This window comes from Onychostoma macrolepis, chromosome 13 (genome assembly GCF_012432095.1).
Source record: "Onychostoma macrolepis isolate SWU-2019 chromosome 13, ASM1243209v1, whole genome shotgun sequence".
Taxonomy (NCBI): domain Eukaryota; kingdom Metazoa; phylum Chordata; class Actinopteri; order Cypriniformes; family Cyprinidae; genus Onychostoma; species Onychostoma macrolepis.
The window spans coordinates 21,321,469-21,349,362 of record NC_081167.1 but is presented as its reverse complement, the minus strand read 5'-3'; the positions used below and the strand labels follow the sequence as shown (position 1 = coordinate 21,349,362).

Genomic DNA, 27,894 nt, shown 5'->3' with positions numbered 1-27,894 from the left:
GAAGTATTAACACCTACAGAGATAAGGCGGATGAGGGACGGGGGGATGACAGCTCGGTGATGATCCAGGCATGCAGTGCGCTGCACATAAACAACAAGCAGTTACCATGGTGAAATTTCAGACCGACGCTGGCTGTGCGTAAAGCAAATTAACCTGACCGTCCAGCATAGAGAGAGCTTGATCTGAAGTGCACTAAGCAGTTGGACAGTGATTGACTTAATTGATGGGATGGTCTTGAGACAATGGCCTGCGCTGATCTTTCTATTGCAGAGGAGTCTCATTCTAAGCACTTTTGATAGATCTGTCATTGATTTGATTGATCAGAAATGACAGGGGAGAGGGGTCAATTGAGTGTTCAATGAATATTTAATCATGCTCCTGCAGTGTTTTGGCCAAAAGGACAGAATTGCAGTTAAGAAGAGATCGATGTTCCTTTAAAAGATAGCTGAGGGCTAAGCTGGGTCTAGAACAAAAGCTGTTGTCCTACAAATTTATATGACCTTCAATATTTTTCAAAGTCCTCTCATAATCCCTTCATTTAATTCTGTCAGTTTCTTCTCTGACCTGCATCTTAACATCTTCATCCACACCCGGCAACATCTCAGAACCATCACTGCTACTGCCAATAGACCTCGAATAAAATTATTCCCTTTGGCCTCCTGAGTGCAAAAGAAAAGATTTGCTCTGTCATTATAAAGAGGGAATAAGCCCAGCAGCTCCCCTGCTTTGAGCGGTGGTTTAACCCGAGGCCTAACAATAGACTCTGGAGAAAGCAGAGACTTAAGTCACTCAAAGGGAGATGACGAGGACAACGGGACCCCTTTAAATCCATCTTCAGCACAACACCGGTAGGCATGTTTATCCACTAAATAAATTGTGGTCTTTTCCCAGGACTGGGGGTGGCACTAACAATAAAAAATAACAAATAAAAAAAGTAGTCCTAAAAATACTTTAAAAAAATAAAATACATTGAATATTTAAAAAGATGCTAAAAATATATTTAAAAAAATACACAATACAAAAAAATAGGCTGTGTGTACTATACAGTTGTGGTGCAACAAGTTTCCAGAGAAGTAATTTCTCCACACTGAAAGCCTATAACTGACGCAGCCAATTAGAACATAGTTTTGCCAACAAAAAAAAAGAGTTACAAAACAATAAGTGTATTTTTAAGAAATATCACTCAAAAATGATAAACACTCATAAGAGATGAAGATCTCAGAGGTATCAGCCAAGAAATAGACTCTTACAGTTCATGCATCTACTGAAAGTTGTCAATGTAAAGTCTACGACCAAAATCATATTAATTAAATCAAATAAAACAAATTTAAAAAAAATTACTATAAAATTATTATTATTATTATCATCATCATCCTTATCATCATCATCATCATCATCATCAGCAAAAACAGACTTACGGCACTTACTGAGTGCACTGATACATACAGTAGCATACAGTAGTAAAGAGAGAAAAAAAAAAAAAAAAAAAAAAAGTTAAAGGACACTGTGTAACACCTACCACATCCACTAATAATAACTACCTTTTTAACTAACTTCATGACCACTTTTGCAGTCATGTATTAGAGCCATCAATTCTAATCTAATCTTCAAGAGCATATGCCTATAGGAGTATGACTATATGAGATAAATCCTAAACTAGACCTCACATTACCTCATGTGTTTCTGTGCATGCACATATAAACTAAGAGCCCAAAGGTTGAATGTCAGAGCAGGAATCTTGTTGCCAGAGCAGCTCCACTCAAAGACTGTTCAAGGCATCACCTAGATTATATCACTGATATCCATTTTCAGAGGGGGCCATCGCTCAGTCTACAGGGACAGTGAGACGGCAGTGAGGGGGGCAAGACTGCAGAGATAAGAATCGTTTTTGTCTCGGAGAGATGACCTTAGTCTGTGGGTCAGCTTGGAGGGGAAATACTAGTGTGAGAGATTTCTCAAGTGAGGAACGTGTTGTGAAGAGAGCCGTGGTGTTCTGGGAGGGGTTTCAGGTTACCACCAGGGGTAGAAGGAGCTGGTGTTAATTGGAAACTTGAAGGTCCTTTGTAAAGAATTTCTTCAGGCTACGCCTCTTCCCCAGGTTCATCCAACCTTAACGACAGGAGGGCGACACCTGCCCCCTATAACAGCTGCCTGAGAGACTAAATCGAGACTTGAGCACTCGGCAGACAAGCTGTAGGCTTACTGACCCGAGTATTATGTCGCATAGAGGCTTCACACTAAAGAAAGAAAGACCAGGAAGTGGCTCTACAGGACCAGAGAGTATTGAGAAATAGCCTATAAAAGACAGGTAGAGTAGACTTGAGGTAAAACCCACATGCCAAGAAACTTTATAGAGATGCCTTTTAGTAAAGATAAAGTTCAAGACCAATAGGGCAAACAAAACAAAATAAAAGTGTGCAAAACCTTACTGAGTGCATTTTTAATATACATCTGTGTGTATATTAAAAAAAAAAAAAAGTAAGGACACTGTGTAATACTTATCACAGCCACAATAATGGCACTGAAATTAGTTTAAAAAATGTTTAATAACACACATGAAGTAAACTATTTTATGTCGACTTATAAACACACACAGTCCATGAGCATGCCTCCACACCGGGGCTCATACAGAGCCATAATTGAGGTTGGAGTGAAAGTGAAGGTCATGAAAACAGCACTGCCACAGAAATAGTTATTACTGCTTGGCAATCTCCTTTTCCTCTGCCATTTATAAGTGAAGGAAACGCTTATTTTTAAGTCTACACCTCTGCAAAAGAACCACACAGGTGGCCTGTGAAATAAAAGTCATGACATTTAAAATCACACGTTGCTGTGTTTAAGACTTCATTTAAGCTTTTCCGCCCTTCGTAATGGACGTTTTTGAAGAAACACAAGCAAATGCGAAGAAAAAGCGAGTAATAAGAGCCCATAAGTGGCCGTTAAAATCAAATAGGCAGGATGGTGCTCCATTTTGAGGGAGAGGGAATATTCCTCTGTGCCTAGGACTGCTCATTTATAAAATATGCAGGCTTGGCCATGGCAATGCTGTAAACTGCCCGTTTGCTCGTTTAACAATGTCTGGGGAGTGAAGCTATCAGGTATTCATCTTCCGACTCGCACTCTTTTTTGCAGGGCCCAGGCTCCAAAGACAAGCCTAGCAGTCATAAATGCATATATGAATGAATAAAATTTCCAGTCAGTCAACACCTCTTCCTGCAAATGGCAATTTATCCCCGAGAAATGTCTTTTGAAGTCAGGGCTGCCTCTGTAACGCAGACACACTCTGTGGCAGTGAGCTGTGGTATAAATCAGCTCAACTTCAGCCACAGTGGAACGTGTGCCATTCTGGTTCAGAAATGAAAACTTTCTCTGACTTTGGTGGACGGCCAAATCTTATTTTGATTGTCTACAGGGTAATAAAATGCAGAAAAAGGTCAAACTCAAGAATAGTCTCACTATTTGTCATTTGTGCCTATTTTTTATGTATCGTACACAAATATAAATAATCTTGAATTTTATGATCAAGGTCTCTGAAGTACACCACTGTTAGCCAGTAAGCCAGGATCCTTGGAACCAAAAACACTTGATTTCAATCAAGAGAGCTGAATTAATTCTACAAAATTCTTCTTGACACTTAAATTTACATATTTTTTAATGATATGCTCAGTCACACAGTAAAATCCCTCAACTACAACTATTTTCAACGTTTGCCCCCATAAACCCAGCCAACAGCCCAAATTTAAAATAAAAAAAAAGAAAATCCAAGGCACAAAATGAAATGCTATCCATCTTGCCTTTTTGAAAAAACAACGTAATCAGAGGGTAACATTCAGGGTAATCTGTTAACCACTAATTATAATCAGAGCATTTCCATAATGAAAACCAGACCCAACCGTTTATGCCGAAAAGCAAAGCCTCCTGGAATGCGTTCAAATGGTCCGTGAGCACGTATGTTTGGGGAAAGAGGTGAGGGAATGAGAAAAACGGTAAAAGAAAATGACACTGAATTGAATAGTCAAATTACTGCCTTCCGTTGGCAGTCCCAGTCGGTAAAAGAACCACAACAATATCGCCTTCAATTATCCATCCATACATGGTCAAGTGAGGAGAACGTGCGGTGCCATTAAGAAATAACCTTGCGGTTGTTTGGCAGCAAGTGGGGCACTTGAAGAATGAGGATCAAATCTTGGACCACTCCATTAAACCTCAAAACATTTCATTAACAGCCACTCATGCTCCTGCTCAGATTGTCACTGTGCACTTAGGCTCTCATCCCAAATCAAGGCCTCCAACTTCATTTTTCAATTTGATTCAGATACGTATTGGACAGCTGGAAGGGTGCTTAAGCAATCGTTCTAGTTGAGGTTTCTGGTGGAGAAGTGGGAGTCATGTGATGTAAGGAGACTCGGAGGACACTGTAACGCATCTCAACCGCTTTGATCATCTCACCCCGACGTGTTCTTTATCTCCCATTTTTAGATCTAGGCAGGACACGGTGCTGTTGGCTTTTTATTATGATTAATACCCCCACGTCTTTGCTTTCTGATTTTTTTTCTGCTCCCTTCTACCATTTCTTTGAAAACCCATTACCGAAGAGCACAGCTAAAAGCGCATCCTTCATGCCCCCTACCAACTCCCCACAAAACAGGAGTCATGCGACCAGACAGACAACGTTTCTAAAGGAAAAAAATAAAAAATAGACGGAGAGAGGCTGCATTTATTAAGGCCCGACAAGGAATACATGAATAGATAAGTGGAAATCGGGTCTTCATCTTTAGAAACAGGAGCTCAAAGGGGGGCATGTTGATTTTCCTGCATTACCTGTCTTAGCTGTCACAGACTCTCGTGATGCCCTTCTGTAAAGAGAGAGTAAAGGCTGTGTGATGAATCACTTGGCTGATGTTAATCTGAGTAAGCTGAATGCATAAGCATACAGTGGTGTGACCTGGTGTTAGCCTGTGGATGAGGGCTCGTCAGATTGCCAACTTGTACTAGATAAAAGTCATGCGGCAAAAGGCCCAAACGGCCAAAGTAGCAATTGCATAATACAAAAATCGGATGCACTGATATTACAAAATCAGTCAAATTTACCAATAAATTTGACACAGTTTTCTCTAAAAACACTAGATTAGCTAAAATCTAACTAAAAACATCATTTTAAATAGCACAAGTAAAGTTAGGCATTAAACAAATAAAAATGGGTGGGGTGGGGGGCGGGAATAAATAAAAAACTTTATTTTAAGATTAGCTAAAGGTTATATTACTTAAAGTATTGTGTTAACTAAAAAATAATGACAAAAAAAAAAAAAACATTTGACAGAGAATAACTACTACCAATACACATAGGCACCAATTCTACATTGACATCAGCAAAACAGATCTGACAAACTATCCAGTGCATATTTATGTTTGCTCTCTGGAAAGCATCAAATGTTTTATATTTACATCGCATTTTTTGCAGTGCAGCCAATCACAGACATATCTGTTGATTTCTTGAACACATCTGCCAATCAGAGTTGTTTAAGTTAGAATCCCCTCATCGCTCAAAACATCAATTTTTGTTTTTCAGTTTTTGTACAATTCTGAGTTTTGCAAGCTCACGAATCCTCTTATTAAACAATACTTAATGAGATTGAGATGAACTAATCCAAAGGCAAGTTTTTTAGTGATTATAAAGGAAGTGCTCTTTGTGTGCTTTCTAGGCTATTTATAATCTATTCAGAATTTTAATACAAATTTTTAAAAGTTTGTGTTTCTGTTTGCAAACTGAATTCTTCATCAAGTGCACCATCACGGGGTGGAAAATGAACACCAAGTATAGGCCTTGCTTAACACGGAGTAATGAGCCCATATTATTTGCTACTCCAATTATATTTGGTTGCTAAAGTATTTGCGCTTTCAATAAAAGGGAGGGGGTGTTATGGAGGTTGGGAAACATAAATTGGTGCCTATGCAAATACACATTGTGCAAAAAAATAAATTAATAAATTTAAAAAAAAAAAAAAAAAAATACAAAGAATTTAAAAAAGTACTTCATTAGCCCAACTTGTGAACAAATGATTGGCAGAGAATTCAAAATATTTTTTATGGAAAGGTAAGAGTAAAACATTTATGCCTGGAATTTTCTTTTTTCATTATTTTTAATTTAAAATATTTTTGGTATGTTGAATTATTCAGTTATTTTCCTGCACATTTATTAAAAGAGAGCATGTCACTCGTGGCATCATATACAAAGTCTTAGTCTCTCAGTAAAAGTGCACCAGTAACAAAAACTTGATTTTGTTCTTCATATTTTTTATTTTGTTTGCTTAATTTAAGGATAATTAAATCACACAGGTCTGGAAAGACAGAAAAAAAGAAGAAAAAAGAAAAGAAAAAAAAAACAGGCATCCTAGATAAACTTATGACGATACATTTTCCAAAAGATGCACAAATCATGTTTTATTTTTGGGGGGGTGGGCGAAAAAAGCTACAGTTAGACTATAATTCTTATCATTTCATTTAAAGCATCCATTACATTGCAGTTGATAACATTATTAGCCAACTGGTGAGTAATTCTTGCCAAAGTACATTTTAACTTTTGGCACATGACAAGTGTCAATTTTGGACCCCATGTGTAGACACATGCTTGCATATATTGACTATTCTATAATAAATTGTAACATTCAACATCAGACTTCATACTTGTAACTATCAGTTTCAAACATGATAATCCTGCTTGACTAAACAATATAGGCTAGCTCTGCATGTAAAAAAAATAAAATAATAAAAAAAAGGTTGTAGTTTTCATTTCAATGTTAGCTAGACTTTTGCAATGCCAAATGAAAACCATCACAGAGTCTGGAAACCATGAGGGAGACAACAGCAAAGAGCCTCCAAAAAAAAAAATCTAAACTTAAAAAGGAATTCACTTCCCACTGTATCCAAAATTCACTTGGCAAACAGTAACAGCAGTCTGTTGATCCATGTTAAAATTGCACAGCAGAACACTGTAATTGAAATAGCAGCTGGTGTTTATGAGTTTGTGAGGTTTGACTCTCGTAACTGAAAGACTGATAGTCAACAGGGAGCAGTCCTGTCTGCTTCTGACCTACAGCCATCCTCCATTTTGTTTAGTTTGTGCTTTTTTTAACATCTCCGTAGGGCCAACCGCCGGCCCGGGCCAAGTGCTCGATTTACAGCAAATGACAGCTTCTATATCAGAGATGACAGGCAGGTCTGCTGCTGTGCCTGACATTGATGAGACTCTGGAGACAAGGCAGTGTGATGGTGTCAGTCAATTCCATTCAGAAATCCTCTCTGCAATGCGCTCGGCATTACAAACCCTTGGAGATAGCTGACACTCATCTCTTCCAGAGCGAAAGGACTGCTTCTCAAAGTCTGATTTTGCCAAGTTTAGGAGAACATGTCATTTTTCTGAAACTTTATACAATGTTTTGGGTTTAAATGTGCAAGAGAGTTGTTTTGGGGGCTTTTTTGCATGATTTGGAGCAGAGTAACTGCACAAAATGTGAAAAATAATAGCTTATGGTCACAAAAAGTTGGTTAAAAAGTAGACAATGTGTCCACATAAAAAGTTATTGTGGTTGGAGTTTTTGACCAACTCTTGAAGGGATGCATTGTAAAAAATATTGACCTGGCTTTAATTGAATAAAGATGTATCAGGATGCTCTGTGTGAATTGAAAACTAAAAAAAAAAAAAGATAGCATATAAAGCTTCCATTGTCCGCACAAATGCATGGTTATAGAGAATATGCGCAGTACACTCATTCAGTGAGGTTTCCTGGGAAATGCCTAGGAAAAATAACTTCTTGACGGCTATTCAAATGCAGCCAGGTTTTTACACAAGTACAAAAAAAAAAATTCCCATTTTTCATATCTGCTGCAAAGGGTTCCAGTAAAGAGTGATCAATCACATGGCATTTACAGCCTAGGTGATTGACTCAAAAAAATGTTTCTACTGAGTGGCCATGAAACAAAGATGCCAGCATCCAGTTTGTGTGCCTGCGGGGCTGCCACTGAGATGAATGGGAATAACGGATTGTTTTCTCCAGGTATTATAGAACTCCATGTCCGCCTCCGCTGAACCTTTAGTGCCACGACAAAAAACAGATAAACAAATAAAAATGCAAATATGTAAGATTAGTGAAACTAACTTAAGCGCTACCAAATGGAATTGCCAGTGTTAATGTGGTGGGCTGGATGAGATGCTCAAACAGCACAATTTTTTAAAAACCAGAGAGTCACGGTGTATACACTTTTCCCGGAACCTACAAATGGCTCCCATTTTACTGTGCCACACATTTGTGTGTGCCCACACCGTCCTTAGAGCCCTGCACTCATGTTAGGTGAAGGCATATTGTGGCCTTTAAAAGCAGAAGTGACCTCAAGCAATTATTCCATGTTTACCACTCGCTGCTAACTGATGTTGCAAAAAAGCAGACGTGACATAGGCTTTCTACAATAGGGCCTGTTCTTAGCCAGTGTAAATTACTCAGAGGAATTATTTCCCCCTGCTTCTTGATCACACGTTGCTGTCTATTCACTACCAATGCATCACAGCTTCGCTTTCAATTAAACCGTCCACTTGGCAGCCCTTCGGCCACTGTCATCACTCAGACACTCACATTCAGGGCTCGTTCTGCCGGAGTTGTTGCCGTACAGATGTGAACAGCGAGTGCTCTGAGCAAGGTTCCTTGTAAAGAGCAATGCGGAGGCGTAGGCAGAAACGGGGTGAGAGTGGAGAACAGAAATAAGACAAGACAAGTAACGCTTCATACGTGTGTCAAGATGACAGGGCGGCACTTAGTAGCCTTGTCACTTCCTGTTAAACCATTCACCTGTGTATACTTAACGCTATGTTAATTAATCATTAAAGCAAACCACTTCAATCAGCATGAGCACCGGTTAAAGAGCGGTTTTACGCAAGATATTAGACTGTGAGTGGACACGACAAACATGCAATTAAGTTCTCCTGACTGGAAACAACACCTCCTTTTGCTGTTCTTGTTTCTGCTATTTGCCGTGACTGCTGGTGCAGTTCTGAGAATAGCACTATAAATACATTTTCCCTACGAGGCAAAGACACCTTGTCTTCCTGTTTGTCAGAGTAACAGAATCCATGATGAAGAAAGAAAGAAAAAAAAAAAAAAAGAAAAAAACACCACCAAACGGCAAAAATGCCTCAGACATTTATTCAGTCTCTTTCTCTGTTCCCTCCTCCTTTTTTCGCTCTCACATTAAAACGGCGAATGACATTCTTTCAAATCAATCAACACCTGCTTGCCGGAAGGATTGTTGAGAAAGCTAGAGAGACAGAGAATAGGACTGAAAGAGAGACAGAGAAAGAGAGAGAGCGTGCGTTAAGGAATGTGCAAGTCTGCTTGCTGTTTCATTAGAGTTGAGACATTTGAGAGTATCTGTTGGGTTGTTAAGAATGAAGCCTCTGATGTTTCATGGCATGTTTAACTCAGGAGATGACTGGAGATAATTAACGCTGTGACATTCAGTCTTAGCTATGGAGATAAAAGGCTTGAAGCTAAACAATCCCAGAAAGTTGGTATCAGCAATAGGGATATATATTGGTCAGTGTGTGATCAGTGAAGCTGGTTTTCTAATTGACTGTTAAGTTATTCAACACAAACACTTCTACTCAATGCACCTCAGGGTTCTGATCAACTTATGGTTTGTGCTGCGATAATAATGGACCAGCTGTTTAACGTTTACTATGTTTAAAATGAAGCAGCATTCTGTATATGGAACAAAAAGTCATGTTTACAAGGTTTAATGCTAAACAGAGGTGGCATGAATGCATTTACTAAGAAATTACGATTCTGATCACGTTAAGATGTCATGATCTAAATATAAAATGGTGGAAAAATATGAAATTATAAATTAATGTTCAGCGTATGATGTCAAATATTCATAATAAACGGGCCTTTTCCACAGACAGCATCATTAGACTATTTTCACAAACCTTTTTTAGTTCACAAAATCACGGGTACTTTAAAGGGATAGTTCACCCAAAAATGAAAATTCTGTCATAAATTACTCGCTCCAAACCCGTAAGATCGTCATTCATCTTTGGGACACAGCTATTTTTGATGAAATCCAAGAGCTTTCTGACCCTGCATAGACAGCAACACAACTTGAACCAGGTTCAAGGCCCAGAAGGGCAGTAAGGACATCATTAAAATAGTCCATGTGACAGCAGTGGTCCAACCACAATGTTATGAAGCTATGAGAATACATTTTGTGTGCAAAGAAAACTAAAATAACGACTCTATTCAACAATTCTACTCTTCCGTGTCAGTCTCTACTACGCATTCATGACAGTACCACTCAAGTACATTCACAGAGACCCCAGAATATATATTTAATAAAAAAATCAAACCACACTAATTCACCATATTGGCCCTTTTATTTCAATCCATTTTTCAGGATAATCTTCATCTGCTCTGATTACAAGTTCTTTCCCCTCTCTGTCAAACTAATTGTTTGCCCTACTGCCAGACATTTTCTCAAAACAAACAGGGCTATTAGTTTTGGCTACTGCTTACAATGAGCTGACAGGAAACGAGGCAGCATGTGATGATTTTGCATCTTTACACAGAATTTGCATAATTATTTGCATTTATCTCGAGTAATTATCCAACATGTAGTATTTATCCTTCATGACAGTCCTTCCCGCCTTTTTTTTTTTTTTTTTTTTTACATATCCCTGTAATCCCATCAGTAACGTTCTAGCACCATCATCGACTACATAGCTGAAATTGTGATTTTATAATCTGATGCCATTGTTGACTTGAGAACGCTGCATTAAAGCCAAAGTACAAAAATAAAAAATAAAAAAAAAATAAAAAAAAGTTGTTTGATCTGCAGTAGTCTTGCCAGGTTTATAGCTCCTGTCTCCCCTTGTTTAAAAAAAGAAGGAAAAAAAAAAGTCACTAGAAATCTGCTGCAAGACAGTACTACGTTCCTTTGTGTCTCACAGCATGTCAAAACATGTGAGCATTGGACATTTTTTATTATTTTTTTTATAATTCGGCGGTACTTATAAGACTTCATGTTCATGTCACAATGGCAATCTTAATCTGACGGGTGGGCTTGCCAACCATGCCATCAAAGGGCAACAAAACAGCACGCCGACAAGCTTTGCCGCTTATGAGGCCACGCTTAAGTCACTTATTTGGCCATTTCATCACGGTAATGGCAGCAGCAATCATCCCATTATGTGCCGAAAAGCCTGAGGAGGTTAAACAAATGCAGTTTGTGTAAGGTCACAACTTCTGAATTGTGCTTCTGACAAACTTATCCAGCAAATGCTGCAAATGAACAGCATTTCTGCATCTCCTCTACGTGACCCTGTGCTCCGGAGACTTTACACTGGCTCCATCTTATTTAAAACAGGGCCACTTAATGGACGTGATCAAGCCTGTTTACAAAGACCCTGGGATTAATATTCATTTAAAAAGTAGCCAATCAAACCAGGTGATAAAAATTAGACACTGAAACAATTTAAGGGAATTCAATTATTGGATCTTTTGCCTGGCAAAAAACCCACAATTACCACTTGAAGAGGATATTAAGCCATGTGTTATCAGAGGGTTCAATGAAGGGCCAGTTGAGAAAACCAATAAACAGCAGAACAGTGTTTCCAGAACACAAAACAGACATTGCCCATTGTATCCAAGACAACCAATGCTTTCCTCTTAGCTCTCTCTGTCTTGTCTCTATCGCTCCTTGATGCATAACAACAAAACTGAGTGTGTGTAAGTAAATGTGTCAGTATGTTACACTACATATATAAAAGTAGCAAACTGCATCAAAATGGTTAAGTTATTAATACATTGTTTAACTTAAAATTGACAGGAGGGGGTGTTGAAGCATTTTGAAATGCTAATAAAGAATTGAATGTATGTTTTACACTTTCATGTATATTGTCAGGGACGGTGTTGGACACGTTACTTTAATAAAGTAATTAGTTATAGTTACTAGTTACTTCTCACAAATAGTAACTGAGTTAGTAACTGAGTTACATCATTATAAAAGTAACTAATTACCAGGGAAAGTAACTATTGCGTTACTTTTAAAAAAAAAAGTTCAAATGTCAAATAACTTTGGATGCTCCCAATATTAAATGTGTTAAATTAATGAAATGGACACTAAAAAGAATAAATTATTATTATAAAACATTGTACATTAATCTACACTATTTATCTACTGACACTTAGTATCAGTCAGTCAAGCATTATAATATAATATGATAATTTAATATTATATGATGATAGAACTTTAGTAATTAGAATAACCAAGTATGACTGCATATTTGTCAATATAAAACGCACTAAGGATTAATAAACTGCTGGGTTCATGAATATTAATCACGTAGTCTGCATTTGCTCGAATTGATTTGCTGAAATCAAAACAGGGACGATAATAGGTGAGCGCCAGCCAATGAGATTGTCGTTTGCGCATTAGTTCCGCCCACTACCAGAGAAACCGGCAGTTCTTAAAAGCCGAAGAATTCCAAAAGGAACTCCGTTATTTTGACAGGAAAATACAACAAAGAATATCATTTACATGTAGCGCGTCACTTCTGCATGTTATGAAAGACTCTCTTGCTCTGTATCTTTGTTTTCGTGCGTGTATGTGAGAGAAAGCGACGGCGAGTCGTGCGCCTTCACACTAGAGTTTATGGTACGTCAAATACAGCTACACTGCGCATCCATTCAGATGAACTGAAAAATTAAATTCTAATAATATAATATAGTAACGCCACATTTTATTGTCAGTAACGGTAACGGCATTGTAACGGGGGAAACATTAATTCGTTTGATTACTCGTTACTGAAAAAAAATATGCCGTTAGTAACGCCGTTATTCCCATCACTGGTCAGGGATCATTTTTGATGCCTTGAAAGCCTGAAAAATGTGTGAAAAAATTTATTCTAGAATGAGGATCTGATCATGGCCTTTTACCAACTTTCGAATGTCGTAATGTGAAAGCAAAGAAAAAAGAAATAGATCGATTCTGAATTAAAATTCTCAAATAATGTGCTATTTGGAAATTATACTCTCAGATCACCAAATAAACTCTTAATTAAATAACATTTGACTTCTGATTTCCTCAAGTATGGGTTGGAAAGTTTTTAAATTTTGTAAAGTGCTTGACTTTATGGTAAAGATTGCAATTTTGTGGACAGCAATAATTCAAAATATTATTATTAAAAATTAACTTTCCAACCTTCTAAAAAAAACAGCAATTTAAGTCATTTAAAAAAAATCTATACTTTTATAGCATTTCTCTTTAAAATCATCCTAAGGGACAGAAAAGTTCCATTAATTCAAGAACAACCCACATATATTTGCAGTTAAGCAGATTAAAAAACAAACAAACAAAAAAAACACCAAGGTTTGCATTAGAAGCTAGCAATACTCAAAGATCATAATTCCACCAACAACATCAAACATCACCGCTGTTGTTACCAACAGAGATCTGTATACCTAGAGTAAAGAGCCTGTTGAGACCCTGTCATCATGTGCTTATACATGCTTTCCAACCTGCTTTCATGCAGCACTTCCTGGATTTGATTACAAAGAATTATTAGTCAGAAATCACATGAAGGCTTTTGAAATGCTATCTGCCCATAACAGCATTAAACTTCACTGTGCTAAGCCGAAAAGTGGGGCTGGCTTATGCAGTTGTGCAATGAGAACAATAATATAACTCCTGTCAAGTCAATTGAAACTCATTTCCTAACAAACGCCATTCGTCTGGCATTAGCATACAGATGAAGGAGAACGAGAGAACTGCCATGAAGCAGAGATCCATTCAATTTCATCTGTTAAAGTGCAGGACAACTACACCACCATCAAAATCAATTTCCTCATACCACCATTTGATCTGCAATCGCGCACAGAAGCGCAGATAAAGTTACGTGCTAACGTGAGGAAAGTGCAGCCGCATTTCAATTTAAACATCAAGTCTAAATTCCACCCATTAATGCTGCTCAGCGCTGAGTGTTTTATAATTATGGGCTGTTAATTAAAGCTCAATTCAACTGCATTTATCCCAGAATTCATTGCAGGCCCTTCAAGGGGCTTCTGTGTAAAACGGCTCACTTTGCAAAAGGCTCCGCACAACTACAGACAAGACAAGCAAACGGGCAACAGATCAAAAATTCTCAGGCTGATTACAAAGCAGAGTGCGCAGAGGGAATGACTGAGTGTTATGAAATGAGCACCAAATATTGGGAGAGGTCCTTTATGGAGAAGGGGGGGAGAAAATCCAATTGTATCCCAGGCTTAGGGGTATTACTGGAAGGCGTAACTCGACATTAACCGACATGTCTTTTTCAAAGAGAGGAAGAGAGCCCTCCGCTCGGCAAACAACCTCCTTCAAAAACAGCACATGCTTTCTGAAATCTGTATTTGTGGAGCGCTGAACGGCCCATTATGAAAATGTTCAGAGGGGCCATTACTGCAAATATTCCCACCGTGGGCATGTAACCAAGCACCTAATAAGCATTTTTGCTAAGGCATACAGTTTCCCAGAGTCTTGCGCTGGTAACTCGAAAGACATACTTCAATGAATGTCTGAAAAACTAACGTTTAGTCATAAAAATCGACAAAACGGCTGGAAAAATGAGGAAGACATGGGGGGGGGGGGGGAAAATCGCGTCTGGGGAAATTCGCAGCAAAGCAGACAACGGGCTGCCAGCAGGTGGCTGGACCGAACTAACTTCAGGGAAAATTAGTTTCTACGAAAGGGAATGGGATGCTGTCGAGAGGCAGTGCATATATCATCGCTCTATGCTTATTTTGACATGTTTTTCTCTTTGCTTGTGCATGTTCCCACTCACCAAACCACTAAAAACCACAATTGATTCTACATGTTTTGATTGATGCTTTGTTTTCTCTTAGATCTGAAGAGATCTTATTTTCCCTTCTCTTCAAAATGGTTTAAATTTTATTTTATCTTCCCTGAAAACCAACTGCATGTCTGCAACTGCCCACGTGTACAAATATACAGAACCGAAACTTCCTCTCATCTCAGTAACCTGAGAATAAAGTAAGACGAGAGCCATCCGTCACAACCGCGACATCCCTGGAATACAAGCAGCTATCCAAACAAGCGCTGTGGAATTGGTCAAAACAACAGAGATGAGCACTGGCAGTTTGCATGAGAGGTCTGAGCCGTTTTCTCAGGTTGCACTCAGGGTCAGGTTTCTCGTGGATGCACAGTGCCCCCTTTAGGCCGAGATGTCAAACTGCCCAGCAGCTCCAGTGAAGTGCTCAAGAGAGAAAGAATCTTTGATTCATTAGCATTTGACACACTCAGACTGAGAATGCAGTTTTGTAGAGATGCTGGAAACACGCTGCGGGATCCAAACATCTGAGACCACTAGTGATACTTACACTTTACAAACTACACTACAGTCATAAGATAAAAAATAAACATAATGTTCAGAATTCCCGAGTGTTTAGGTTGTTTCACTTTTACATTTTGCATTTCAAAATCCTAAAAATTATTTAATATCTAAACTGAAAAGAATAAAAAATAAATAAATAAAAATAAATACCCCACTGTATTATAAAAAAAAAAAAAATGCATCCATCGAAATCAAATTGCGCTGGCTAAAATAATGCTCTTTTTCTCTCTGGTAAATCCAATATTTCCACCAATTAATCATGCAAATATCAAATTCAGAGGTAATTATATAACATAAGAATTTAATATTTTGGGGAAACCATGATACACTACCTTTCAAAAGAAAGGAAGAAAGATTCACAATATTACTTTATCTCGATAAACAGATTCACGATCAGCTTTTGAATTGACTGGTCCATTCAGAGAATACGCTGTGGAAGAGGAAAGGCGAACCATTGCTGATGTTTGGGAGGATCTTACAATCCACATTCCCTCCTGTTTTAAATTACACAGAGTGCAAGTAAAAAATCAGTTTGCACAGTGACAGCTATTTAGCATGTGCAACATTGTGACATTCAAATCTTAGACAAAAAGACTAAGCCTCCTAAAGGATCCTGAAAACACCTGAGAAAACCCCTGCACTTTTGCTTTCAAAGGTCAAGCCACAAATCTACAAGAGTGCGAGACAGTTTCAAAATTGAGGTCAGTTTCATTTCCATTTGCAATCAGCAATGCAAATCTGGGGAAAAAAGGGGAAGGGAGAGAATGTGCGCATGTAGTATTACAGAAAGCCCCGAGCCTGAATCCCATCATGCTGACAGTATCAACAGGGCTTTTTAAAAGTGAATTCAGTTCTGCGGTCACACACACACACACTCACTCATCACAGTTATTTCACTGTTCATTAGAGCAGCAACTGCCATGGGCAGCAGCCATCGATTTTCATTCCTGATGCAACATTGCAACAACCACAAGTTTGCACATCAACTCACTTGCTACTGTCCAGCCTGAACTGTGGACTTGGATCTGAACTCTTGTCAGTAAGTGTGTGCGTTTTAGAGGGTCTGTAATCAATATAAACTTGAGAGCGGAGGTCAGTAAGGCACTTTATCAAAAACTGATTTTATTAAGTGCCAAAGCCTTGACCAGAAATACCAGACCAAAATGTTCACCTCGCTTCCCTTCTTCATCCGGTCAAACACACACAGGCACAAACACTCCCCCCACCACCTCAATGCAGCAAGAACTCTCAAACACACACTCTTTCTCTTGCTCACATCACTGCAGAATCAATACTGCTGAAAATGACTTAGCCTTGAAGTCTTCAAATTGCCCAGACTCTCTTGCCCTAAAACAATCACAGACATCAAAGAAAAACATCCTTGAAACAAGGACTGCTGTTACTGAACTTCTGCAAGACATGTTTTACTGTGAGTCGAGAAGACTTCAAGCCTGACCAAAGTTTTCCATCTGGGCTAGGAGGACAACCATTGCTGCCATCACTAATGCCACCATTGTTCACATAGTGGCACCAGCAATAGCAGTAATGGCTGTATGGGCTGATTTATGCATAGTAATAAAGTTTTAAACATGGTAAATGTGTTAAGTTGAACTCAGACCACAACACTACTTTTGGTACTGGCTGATGTATCGAATATATTAAAATAGATTTGCAGTGATTTTGCTGGCAACAGAAAATAAGCAACATTGTGAATACCACAATGATTAATTTATGTTTTATGTGGTTATTACATTTCCAAAAAAGCATATCTTAAAAGAACACAAGTAATTTTGTGATCCCTCCAAATGAAAAATAAGAGAATTCAGAGAGAGAGAGAGACGGTTTTAAAGGGATAGTCCACCCAAAAATGAAAATCCTGTCATTAATTACTCGCTGTCGTCATGTCAGTCCAAACCCATAAGACCTTTGTTCATTTTAGGAACATAATTTACAATATTTTTGACGAAATCCGAGAGCTTTCAGACCCTACATAGACAGCAATGCATATACCATGTTTAAGGCCCTGAAAGGTTGTAAGGACTTCGTTAAAATAGTCCATTTGACATCAGTGGTTCAACCTTAAATTTTATGAAGCTACGAGAACACTTTTTGTGCACAAAGAAAACAAAAATAACTTTCTTCTCTTCAGTTTCAGTTGTTCATGTGTGTTCACAAAATTAATGACAGAATTTTCATTTTTGGGTTAACTAACCCATTAATAGTCATTACAGTAGCAAAACAATGTTTAAAATGTGCAAATTTAATTAGTTTCTGTGAATCAGTTCAAACTAAAATAAATGTATATATCTTAATGACCAAAAAAAAAAAAAATGAAAAAAAGAAATTAATACTTTTACACAGCAAGAGCACTTTCAATTAATCAAGTGACAAAAACATTTATAAATGTTATAAAAGATTCCTCTTTAAAAAATGCTGTTCTTCTGAACTTTCTAATCAAATAATCATGGTTTGATAAAAAAAAAAAATAAATAAAGTGTAAAATACTGCAATAATATTTCACATTAAATATTTAGTGGACTAAAATAGTAAAAGGTTTTATTCAGTTCCTGATGTCATTAAAAGATGTAAAACTAATATTATTACTGCAAAGCCTTATTTACTGGTATCTGAAACTGAAGCCAAATGTGTAGCACTTTGTGAACGTCAAGAGTTCTACAGGTACAGGTTCCATGTGCCTGGTCATTACCCTCTAAAAGATATGTCAAGATGAATACATTAATCGAAGAGATAGAAAATGAATGTGAATTTACTTTGTCTTATCAAAAGATGCCTCTAATGCTTTTAGCAACATAAGCTAAGATTTACATCTTGGGGTCCTTTTTTTGATGATGACAGAGCGCACACTGGCCCTTCTTTCCCCCCATTTGCAAGTCGTGTTGATAAGGAGCGCTCTTTTCCCACTTTCAAATGTCAATTACAAAAGAGCTGAGGCCCGTCTTCGGTTAAACATGCAAGTGCTCTCCATTAAGCTTTATGACTCATAGAACATTTAATGTGCAGAGTGCATTATACTCCATTACTGCATTCATCTGTGGCTGAGTCTCACCACGCTACAGGGCAAAAGACACAGCTTTCCGTTCCTTTCTGAAGAGCTCCCATAATTACAAAACGACACTCTCCTCTCCTCAGCACAAAGCCTGCACAACATCTTCAAATGCTGGAGCACTCAACCGTATGCTTCACACAACTCAAGTTTGGCTTTACTTTTTTTTTTTTTTTGCATATTTATTTTTAGTTTTAAGTTTTAAGTTCCCTGCTTGTTCTCATTTTTTGCCAGACAGATATTTTTGGCATAAGTTTCAACGCTATATTTAACAGCTTCACCATCTGACCACCCCGTCAGACTTCACCATTTTTTTATTCTGTGTTTGTTTTGCTTGCTTCGCGAACCGACACCTTGTGTGAAAACAAGAAAGGGAGAGCAATTAAAATTTCTGCACCTATCACGACCCTGATGTCAGTTGCTATTTCAATTAGCAGCTATGACAAGAAATTTATTTTCTATGAAAAAATAATTGGCCATCCAGAGAGTGATTTAAAAACCCATTTAACATGCTTACAGCCTCACCTCTCTCAGCATGCAGCATGAAGCCGCCCAGAATTAATTACTGTTGCCATTTAATTTCATGCTGCCTGACATTTCCAATGCAAACTCTACAGGGCTTGAGTGTAAAACCAGCACACTTTATTAACTAATATTGCTGGATTAAATTTTTTTGTTTGTTTTCAGTAACTCAAATGGATGTGAAGACAACAAAACCATCTCAAGGGGGAATTCTCTAGAACCAGATACTGATCGGTTGGCCTAATCTTTAAAGTATAATCTGATTGAAAGTGGAAATACTGAAACCTCAAACACTGACTGAAAATCTCACATATAAATAATATTTTAAATAAAAATCTGACATGAACTGTCCCATAAATACATTTTTTTTAAACTCTATTTGAGCACAATTCAGATTGGCCCAATTGACTGTTTCTATGGGAACCAGAGTTTCTAAAGGCAGTTGCAATTAGGGTTGGGTACCGAAAACCCGGTACCGATATGGCACCGGTACCTATGTAACCGGTACTAGAACCGAATCAGAACGCAGATTTCGGTGTCATGCCTGAGCGATCGATTGAAATATTTGTCCTCTGGTTATCCGAAACAGATGTAAGAAGCATCATCACTGGCACTGCACGTGAAAAATAATTTCCCGACTGAAAAAATGCACGTCAACACAAGACAGAAAGCTCTAATAATACAAATCTTTGTAGTAACGTGAGTGTGCGTGTTGTTTTCACATTCCGACTTAAAAGCACAACTTGGGAAATAAGAGCACTTAATTACACTTGCTCTGACTGCAGCCGATAGCCTTCCGTTAACTAGCTAAGCTAAACATGCTTAAATTAAAATGCCTGAAGCTAAACTTCCCCTGTTATTCACATTTCTAAACCTGTAGTCCAACAAAAGATAACATTATAACCTTTTTACTCCACAACCCCAGTCAAATGCTTCCTTTTGTGATCTGGTGTAGCGTTTTGTCACAAAATGAGGCAGAAAATTTGTTCCATAGATTACTGTAAAAAGAATACATCGATTAGCAATGGATTATAAATATACTTAATTGTTATGAAAATACCAGAGATGGCTTGAATAACACAGATGAACTACTCATTGTCGCAGTCAAGTGTTTATTGTCTTTGTTTTATCATTCAAAAAAAAAATATATATATTTATATCTTCTGTCAGCAGCAGTTTTAACATTAAGTGACATGACATCTGACGCACAGATGCCATTGGCACATGCCACTATGCTCAGTGACACTTCCGGTTTTCAGTGGCATGTGCCAGTGGAGAGTGGCATGTGTCACTAAAACCTGTGATATGTCAATGGACTGCGTCTTGTGTCACGGACATTGTCGGGGTGCATGTCGCACCTTCGGTAGTGACTGACGCCTGCCGCTGGGTGCCGCTGCATAATGTAGATTGTGTGACACACGCACTTAACGGCAGAACGATATTGATTTAATTAACAGCATGTTGCGGTCAAGTAAACGATTTATTGCGTCGCTAAATTCATTTTTTGTACAACAAATAACTTCTGCATGGTTGGTGCAAGTTTCATAAAGCACGTTAGAATAGTAGACATCACTTTATAATGGTTTGTGGAGTTTTCTCATGACAGTTTATATTTTTATGTAATTTCGCATAGGCAAGTGTCAGTTAGTAGTGGCACTTTTGATTAAAACGTTTCATTTTTCTTTTCTTTTCTTATTTTTTTTGGCTATGGCCTCTGCATAGTCTCTATTATTTTATAATTACATCTGATAAGCTGAACTGTCAAATCTATGCAACAACAACAAAAAAAAAAAATGCATATTTACATTTGAATGTATTGTACAAAGCAGGCTACTGGAAATAAACTTACAATGAAAAATACACATTAAGGGGCATTAAACATATTAAAGCAGCACGCCTAGCGTTTTCCACGCGTTCTTAGGTGTGACATAAGGGATTTCCTGGAGCATCATGAGTTCCGTTACTTCTGTGACTGGATATGTGGATTTTCTGTACGAGGGCGCCCTCTGGCTTCCAGTATGAATGAAACCGACATCATGAGTTTATAGTGCCAATGACCAATCTATCCTTTTTTGAGTTATTTATTTATTTATTTATTTATTTTATAAGTATCGGCTCAGGCATGGAACCATTTTAAAAGTATCAATTTGGCACCAGTATCGAAAAAAACCAAACGATACCCAACCCTAGTTGCAATATCAGGATAATTGATCAATTGGCTCTTTCATTCAGAAGGCATTCATTATTCCACCATATTGCCCATTGTAGTTTCTACCATTCATAGTAATGTGAGACCCTGGACCACAAAATCTTGGTATACAATATATACACAGATTCTGCAATCACCCCTTGGTCTCATTTGGAACAGTTCTCCCACTGTGAAGCTATTTAATCTTTTTTTTTTTTTCCAGTGAAGAACAACCTAAAGCTGTTGTATGTCTTTAAAATTGTATGGTGATATTTTTCCATGCTTTTCTGGTTAATAAATGAAAATGAACATTATATAAAAATTATGCATGACAGCTGCCACACCTTGCTAATACAGAGAGAACATTAACGGCAAATGAATGAATCCTTTTCACTTTGTGTCACCAATAATGTCCTCAAACTCAAGTTATGGAATATAATAATATTACATGATCTGAAAAAGGCCTTTTGAGCAGAAGCCTCAAGAGGTTTCTTTATTACAGTAATATTCCTCAACGCAACGCGCAATAAAAGCACCACAGAGGAGTAAAAACTATTATAGTCGGGAAAAAAAAAAAAAACAGTTTATGATGGCAGGGCGGCTCTTGCGTCAACCTCTCTGCACGATTAAAAGAATAACCATGATAATCACTCAATTTCACTCCTTCCTCTGATTTTTTATGACGTGTTTTTTTCTGTGAGGGCCAGGAGACAAACAGAAGGCTGTTGTATGTGTGAGGACAACGGAAATTAGGCTCATTGAGGTTCGTTGGACTACTAAGTGCAGGAAAATAACTGTGATTACCTATAAACCAACACACTGAGAAGAATAAAAAAAAAAAAAACAAGAGTCAGACTAAATGCGGGGGAAAGCTGATTTTGACTCAGCTGGGAGTTTTTTGGGGAGGGTGATTGTCTTTCTTTCCAACATGTAAGATGTTCAAAAAGAAACCAAATCCATTAGATGATGCAACTCGCCTCCTCAAGGAAGAAATTGGTAATCAGTACAACTGCCAACAGATTTATGAAATCTCAAAGGGATTGGAAGAGTCATTCCTTCATCCACCTGTTTCTTCTAAAGAATGGCTGCATTCAAATTGCATACTTCCCTACTATAACATAGGTGATCACAGTATGTGAAAAGAGTAGCATGTCCAAATTCACAGTATTCATATCCAAATGATTCTAAAGTGTGCATCCTTCACTATCCCATGAGGCCACAGGAAAGGCATTACGTGTAACACAACTGATGCTGGTAGGTCACATGACAATAACAACATGGCCAATGTAGTACATCCATATTACATTTACATTACACACATTCATACTATGTAGAATTTTTTTTAAATGGTCACAAATGGTCTTAATTCCTTACTCAAAACAAGTACCTTTACAGAGAGTATGTGATTTTGGACACAAGCAACGATTGTTTAGAAGGGAAGGACATGGATAGTGAGATTTACACTGACGACAAAATGAAGATAAGCAAAATGTCTGCCACACAAGCAGCTCAATTCATGCCAGATCCCACTTTTCCGGTCAAATGCAATAGTTAGTTGGATGGACTAAAGAGAAAGTGTTTACAAGCCATTTTGCCATGTAACCTGACATATTTCTGAGTGAAAATAGGCTAGATATTCAACAAGAAAAAAAAATATATATAGAGCGGGATTTAAATTGAATCGAAATCCACTGAGCAGAATAAAAAGACTTATGATTACAAAATCACAGCACATTTTACATGAGCAACTGTTTTCTTTTTCCTAAGAGTATGATGCTGTTTACATTTTCAGCAGGACTACTGGAAACAAAAAGACAGTTATCTGCAAATCACAGAGATGCTTTCCGATTGTTCTTATCATCATATTATAGCTTCGAGTTGGAAACATCATTCCAGGAATCTAAACTTAAAAACACTGGAACAAATGGGGCTTTAAGAATCGGTCCAAAGCACTGTTGCAATAATGCGATTACTTTCCTGGCCTGAGCCACTGGCCTTTGATGGATGAACAGCCACCCGTCCGCATAAGTCGTCTCCATCATACTCTGAAGCCTTTAAACCAATTACTTTCCCAATTCAATGCCACAAACCCTACAAAATGGTTTCACATTATTTTTATGCAACCACTGATGTGACGAATGCGCCAACAACCTTGTTGAAATGAGCACTGAGAGAAGCTCAACCACAGTGCACTTGAACATGTGATTAATTTTATTCATTTTGCTTACTGTTGCAGTTTCACATCGGTATGATTGCGTCAGACACCGAGATTAGACCGGAGTACCATTTGGCCTGTTCTCTTATATCCTGTTTTCTTTGCTGACTGACCTTACAGCAACCTTGCAGAAAGTTTCAGAGGGGAAGTTGTCTTGTAAACAAAAACTTTACGATGCAAAGAAGGAAAATGCCCCTTTCATCTGTTAATAAGAATTCTCGAGGTGCCAGGAGTATTTATAGCATAAATACTGTTCCAACAGGTCAGTTTTTATGTGTATATGTATGCATGTATAAGTGGGTGTATGAAATTGAATATTATGAAGAGTTCAGATGCAAAAGCCTCTAAATGCCATCTGAAATTTTCTTCTAAAATGAGCATTTTTATTAGGCTGCCATGTTTAGGTTCAGTAATTCTTCTCTAATAGCAATGTATAGGTGCTTTTCTACGCAATTAAAGTGAAATAACTGAACATAAATATAGGAGCCTGATAAAAAAAAAAAATCATTTTAGAAGACAATTTCAGATGGCATTTAGAGGCTTTTGCATCTGAACTCTTTATAATATAAATATATATATATATATATATATATATATATATATATATATATATATATATATATATATATATATATATATATATATATATATATATATATATATATATATATATATATATATATATATATATATATATATATACACACACACACACACACACACACACACACACACACACACACACACACACACACCAGAATGAAACATTAAAATATACATTTATTGTTTACTGAAAATCATGTCATATTTTGCTGTATCAGCCTGCAGTACTACATCAAAACTGTAGAAATAACCTAGTATGTGAGAGTAAATACACATTACGGAAATGTGAAACTCAGACAAGCTCCAGTGATAATGAATCTACTAGTTTGCAAGGTTCATGGCTCACAGAACAGCAGTAAACTCAACAGAAGGTTTAGATTCGTCTAAATATCCCAAAGCTCATAGGCATCGTTACTTCAATTAGACTGCATAATGCCTGAACTACACTGAGATAAACAAAACACCTCAATCATTCACAAACACATTTTTGTACATGTTGTAAGCAGAGCACAACACAGCTGTTAAGAGTTTCCATTTGTTGTTAGAGATTCAACGGTCCAGCAAAAATCACATTTCACGGATGCTCTTGTCAAACAGACAGCAGATTCGGACATGAACCGCAATCACTCTCTGAGGCAGGAATGTTAAACTATTCCTCTCAATGAATGGCACTGAGATAAACATCTTGAATCAAGAACATGTCTAATCAATGACAATCTCCCACACAAAACATACTAAACGCTTAAGTAAGCACTTACATCGGGTTACCACAATTTTCTATCTTTATTACCAGGTTTCCATGATTTGAGGTAAACCATGACAGTGTTATCTGTCTGCTCTCTCACCACAGCGGAACCCAGTTAACACATATCTATTTCTGCAGAATGTCTACTATATAACCACTCCTTTCCTCTCAGAACAGATTTAAAACAGACCCCACATTAAAGAGGTAATAATAGGAACAAATCAATTGATTTTATATCACTGTAACATGAAAACAAGACAATAAACAAGCCAGAGAGATAGATAATACCATCTCACCATGTAAACAAAAGGGGGAAAAAATGAGTTTTACAAGTTTGTTCTCTGGCATCCCGTTTCATCCTGAAAAGGAAAAGCATCCTGTGAAAGTACATTAAAAAAAAAATACAAATAAACAGCAAAATGCACTGCGGAGAGAAAACACACTGCACAGACTTAAATACACATAAGCAGAAATCTCATCTGCCCTGTAAAATGCATCAGTAAAAAACATGGGGGGGGGGGGACGTAGTCATGCCTGTACCACTTATAAACACCAGAGGTCAGGCAAGCACAACAAATGCAAAGTGGATCCTAGACTATGCAAAACATCCAGCAGGAGAAAAGCTACAAATTAACACATAGCATTAAAAAAGAAAAAAAAAAAAGAAAAAGAAAATCACAGTGCCACACTTGTGCACTAATTGCATTACTAAGGTAATGAATCTTTAAAACTGCAATTGATCAGAAACAGCAAAACTCACCAGCATTCACTATGGCATCCACCTCCAGGGTGGTGATGTCACCTTTGTACAGAGACACTTTGTCAGCCAAGGAGAAAGACTTTTGTTCTTCCTCAGTAGCTGTATGGCAAAGATAAAGCAAAGATTAATTTACAGAAAAGCTTTTATTTCAAGCTTATATTGCATGTTGACTTTTTTTTTGTATTGATCAGAACAATACAGGTTCATCAAAGGTCCTACAACACTCTACTGTCCCACAACTGCTCTATAATGACAAACATTGAACTTCTGATAGATGGAACTGGACTGGATGATATCAAATGAAAAGCAGTAGAGTGACGTCACACTGTGGCCACAAAAAAAAAAAAAAAACACATTGTCATAAACATGGCATATTGGACGAACATAGTCACACTGTGGTGCATTTTGCGGGTGAAGAAAAAAAAAAAAAAACCTTCTCTAAAAATTTTAAGCAATTACTTTACAAATGTGCTACAGATCTCTGTGCACTAGAACATCTAGGTATAAAAACAGTTTTTTCCCCAGGCCATTTCCACCTTAAATAATTGACATACTGATTTACGGACTTGTTATAATTCAGTGCTCAGGCAATAAATACATATTTTTATTCATACAGCTGCACTCTAAAAAAAAAAAAATGCTGGGCTATTTTATTTTTTAACCCAAATGCTGGGTTTAGCCTGTTGGGTCCTTTATTGGGTTATTTGTAATATTTTTACTCAGGTGCTGGGTAGTTTTTGTGCACTCTAAAAAAACGAGGGATTATTTTTTTAAACCCAAATGCAGGGTTCAGCTTGTTGGGTAATTTTCTAATATTTTTTACCCAGGTGCTGGGTAGTTTTTCTGTAATGGGTAATTTTTACTGTCAATATAAAATGAATGCACGAGCACGCGACTTCCTTGTTACCCGTTTCAAAGTTTCTGTGCACTCCACTGACTACAATATGCGTGCTACTGATCTAGTGCGCCATTGTTGCAGCTGTGGTTGCGCTATGCTATGGGTTGAAAGTTAATGAGGTTCAATCAATCAGTCAAACTTTATTTATAAAGCACTTAAAAACACTGATGTGGACCAAAGTGCTGTACAGAAAAATAAAACTCATATAAGACATAAAATACAAATAAATCACATTAAGAGACCATAGAAAGATAAAATAATAAACCAAATATCAACATCAGGTGTCAAAGGCCAGGGGAAAAAATTGTGTTTTAAGAAACGATTTAAATAAAGACAATGAAGAGGCCTGACTAATGGGCAGAGGCAAATCATTCCATAATTTAGGAGCTGCCACAGCAAAAGCACAGTCCCCTCTAAGCTTACGCTTTGTTTTTGGCACATTCGGGAACAGATGATCAGCTGACCTGAGAGAACGGGTGGGCATGTAAGGGTGTAGCAGCTCAGAAATATAAGGTGGGGCAAACCCATTTAGGGATTTAAAAACAAATAGAAGAATTTTAAATTGAATCCTAAAATGTACGGGCAGCCAGTGAAGTGAAGCTAAAATGGGGGAAATCAATGAATGGGCACCCAAATCAACCAGAGGGGTCCCAGTGGTCCCACCAAATACCATCACTTCGGTCTTGTTTTCATTGAAACTTAAAAAAATGATGGAGACATCCATGCCTTTATATCGTCAAGACAATCAAGTAGCGGTCTGACAGTGTCATTCTTTCTAAGTGGCCATAAATCTGGTTGTACACAAGGTAAAGCTGTTTTTGATGTAACACTTCAAACATAAATAAAAGTCATAAGTAAGTCATTTAATGAACTGGAACGGCCTACTGATAGCAGTTTTCATCCCACAGACTCCCATTGGCTGCTCTTGCTGCTCCTGTCACGTCCTAAAACCTTTACTGAATGTTTTTGAAGATTTTACAACTGTAAAAGACTGACTTGACATACATGCATATAAATACATGTTTGTTTTTGTGTGTGTGTGTGTGTGTGTGTGTGTTTGTTGACCCAGCACCATGTCAAAAAACAACCTGCTGGGTTAAAATAAGGTGTTCTGTCCAATATTTACCCAGTGCTGGTTTGCCAAATAACCCATAAATGGATGTTTTTAACCCAGCATTTTTTAGAGCGTATATATACACAGTACATGTACACATCTGTAAATAAAACTGTTAGATCTAATTCAAGTTAATTTTTTTTAATTATTATTATTATTATTTTTACTTATTTAAAATGTTCTATGTTTTTCTTTCTCCCATGTATACAGTATGCATGTACCCAGAGTTCCTGGAAACCACAAAAAATTCCCTGTGTGTTTGTGAACACTTGGCGAAAACATCTCATTCTGATTCTGATCCTTCTAAATGCTGTACCTTGAACTTTCTATTAATCAAATAATTCTGAAAAAA

General features: G+C 37.4%; 1 protein-coding gene across 4 annotated transcripts in view; it reads right to left on the bottom strand.

Moving 5' to 3' along the window:
- macrod2 (mono-ADP ribosylhydrolase 2) overlaps positions 1 to 27,894 on the bottom strand; it is a 544,600-nt gene that overhangs the window by 498,838 nt on the left and 17,868 nt on the right. For 3 of the 4 annotated variants that reach the window (XM_058795075.1, XM_058795078.1, XM_058795074.1), the window contains exon 3: positions 25,531 to 25,629. The exons of the other annotated variant lie outside the window; for it this stretch is intronic. In XM_058795075.1, the coding sequence (XP_058651058.1) occupies positions 25,531 to 25,629 (99 nt within the window). The remainder of the gene's footprint in view (positions 1 to 25,530; positions 25,630 to 27,894) is intronic. 4 annotated transcript variants of the gene reach the window in all.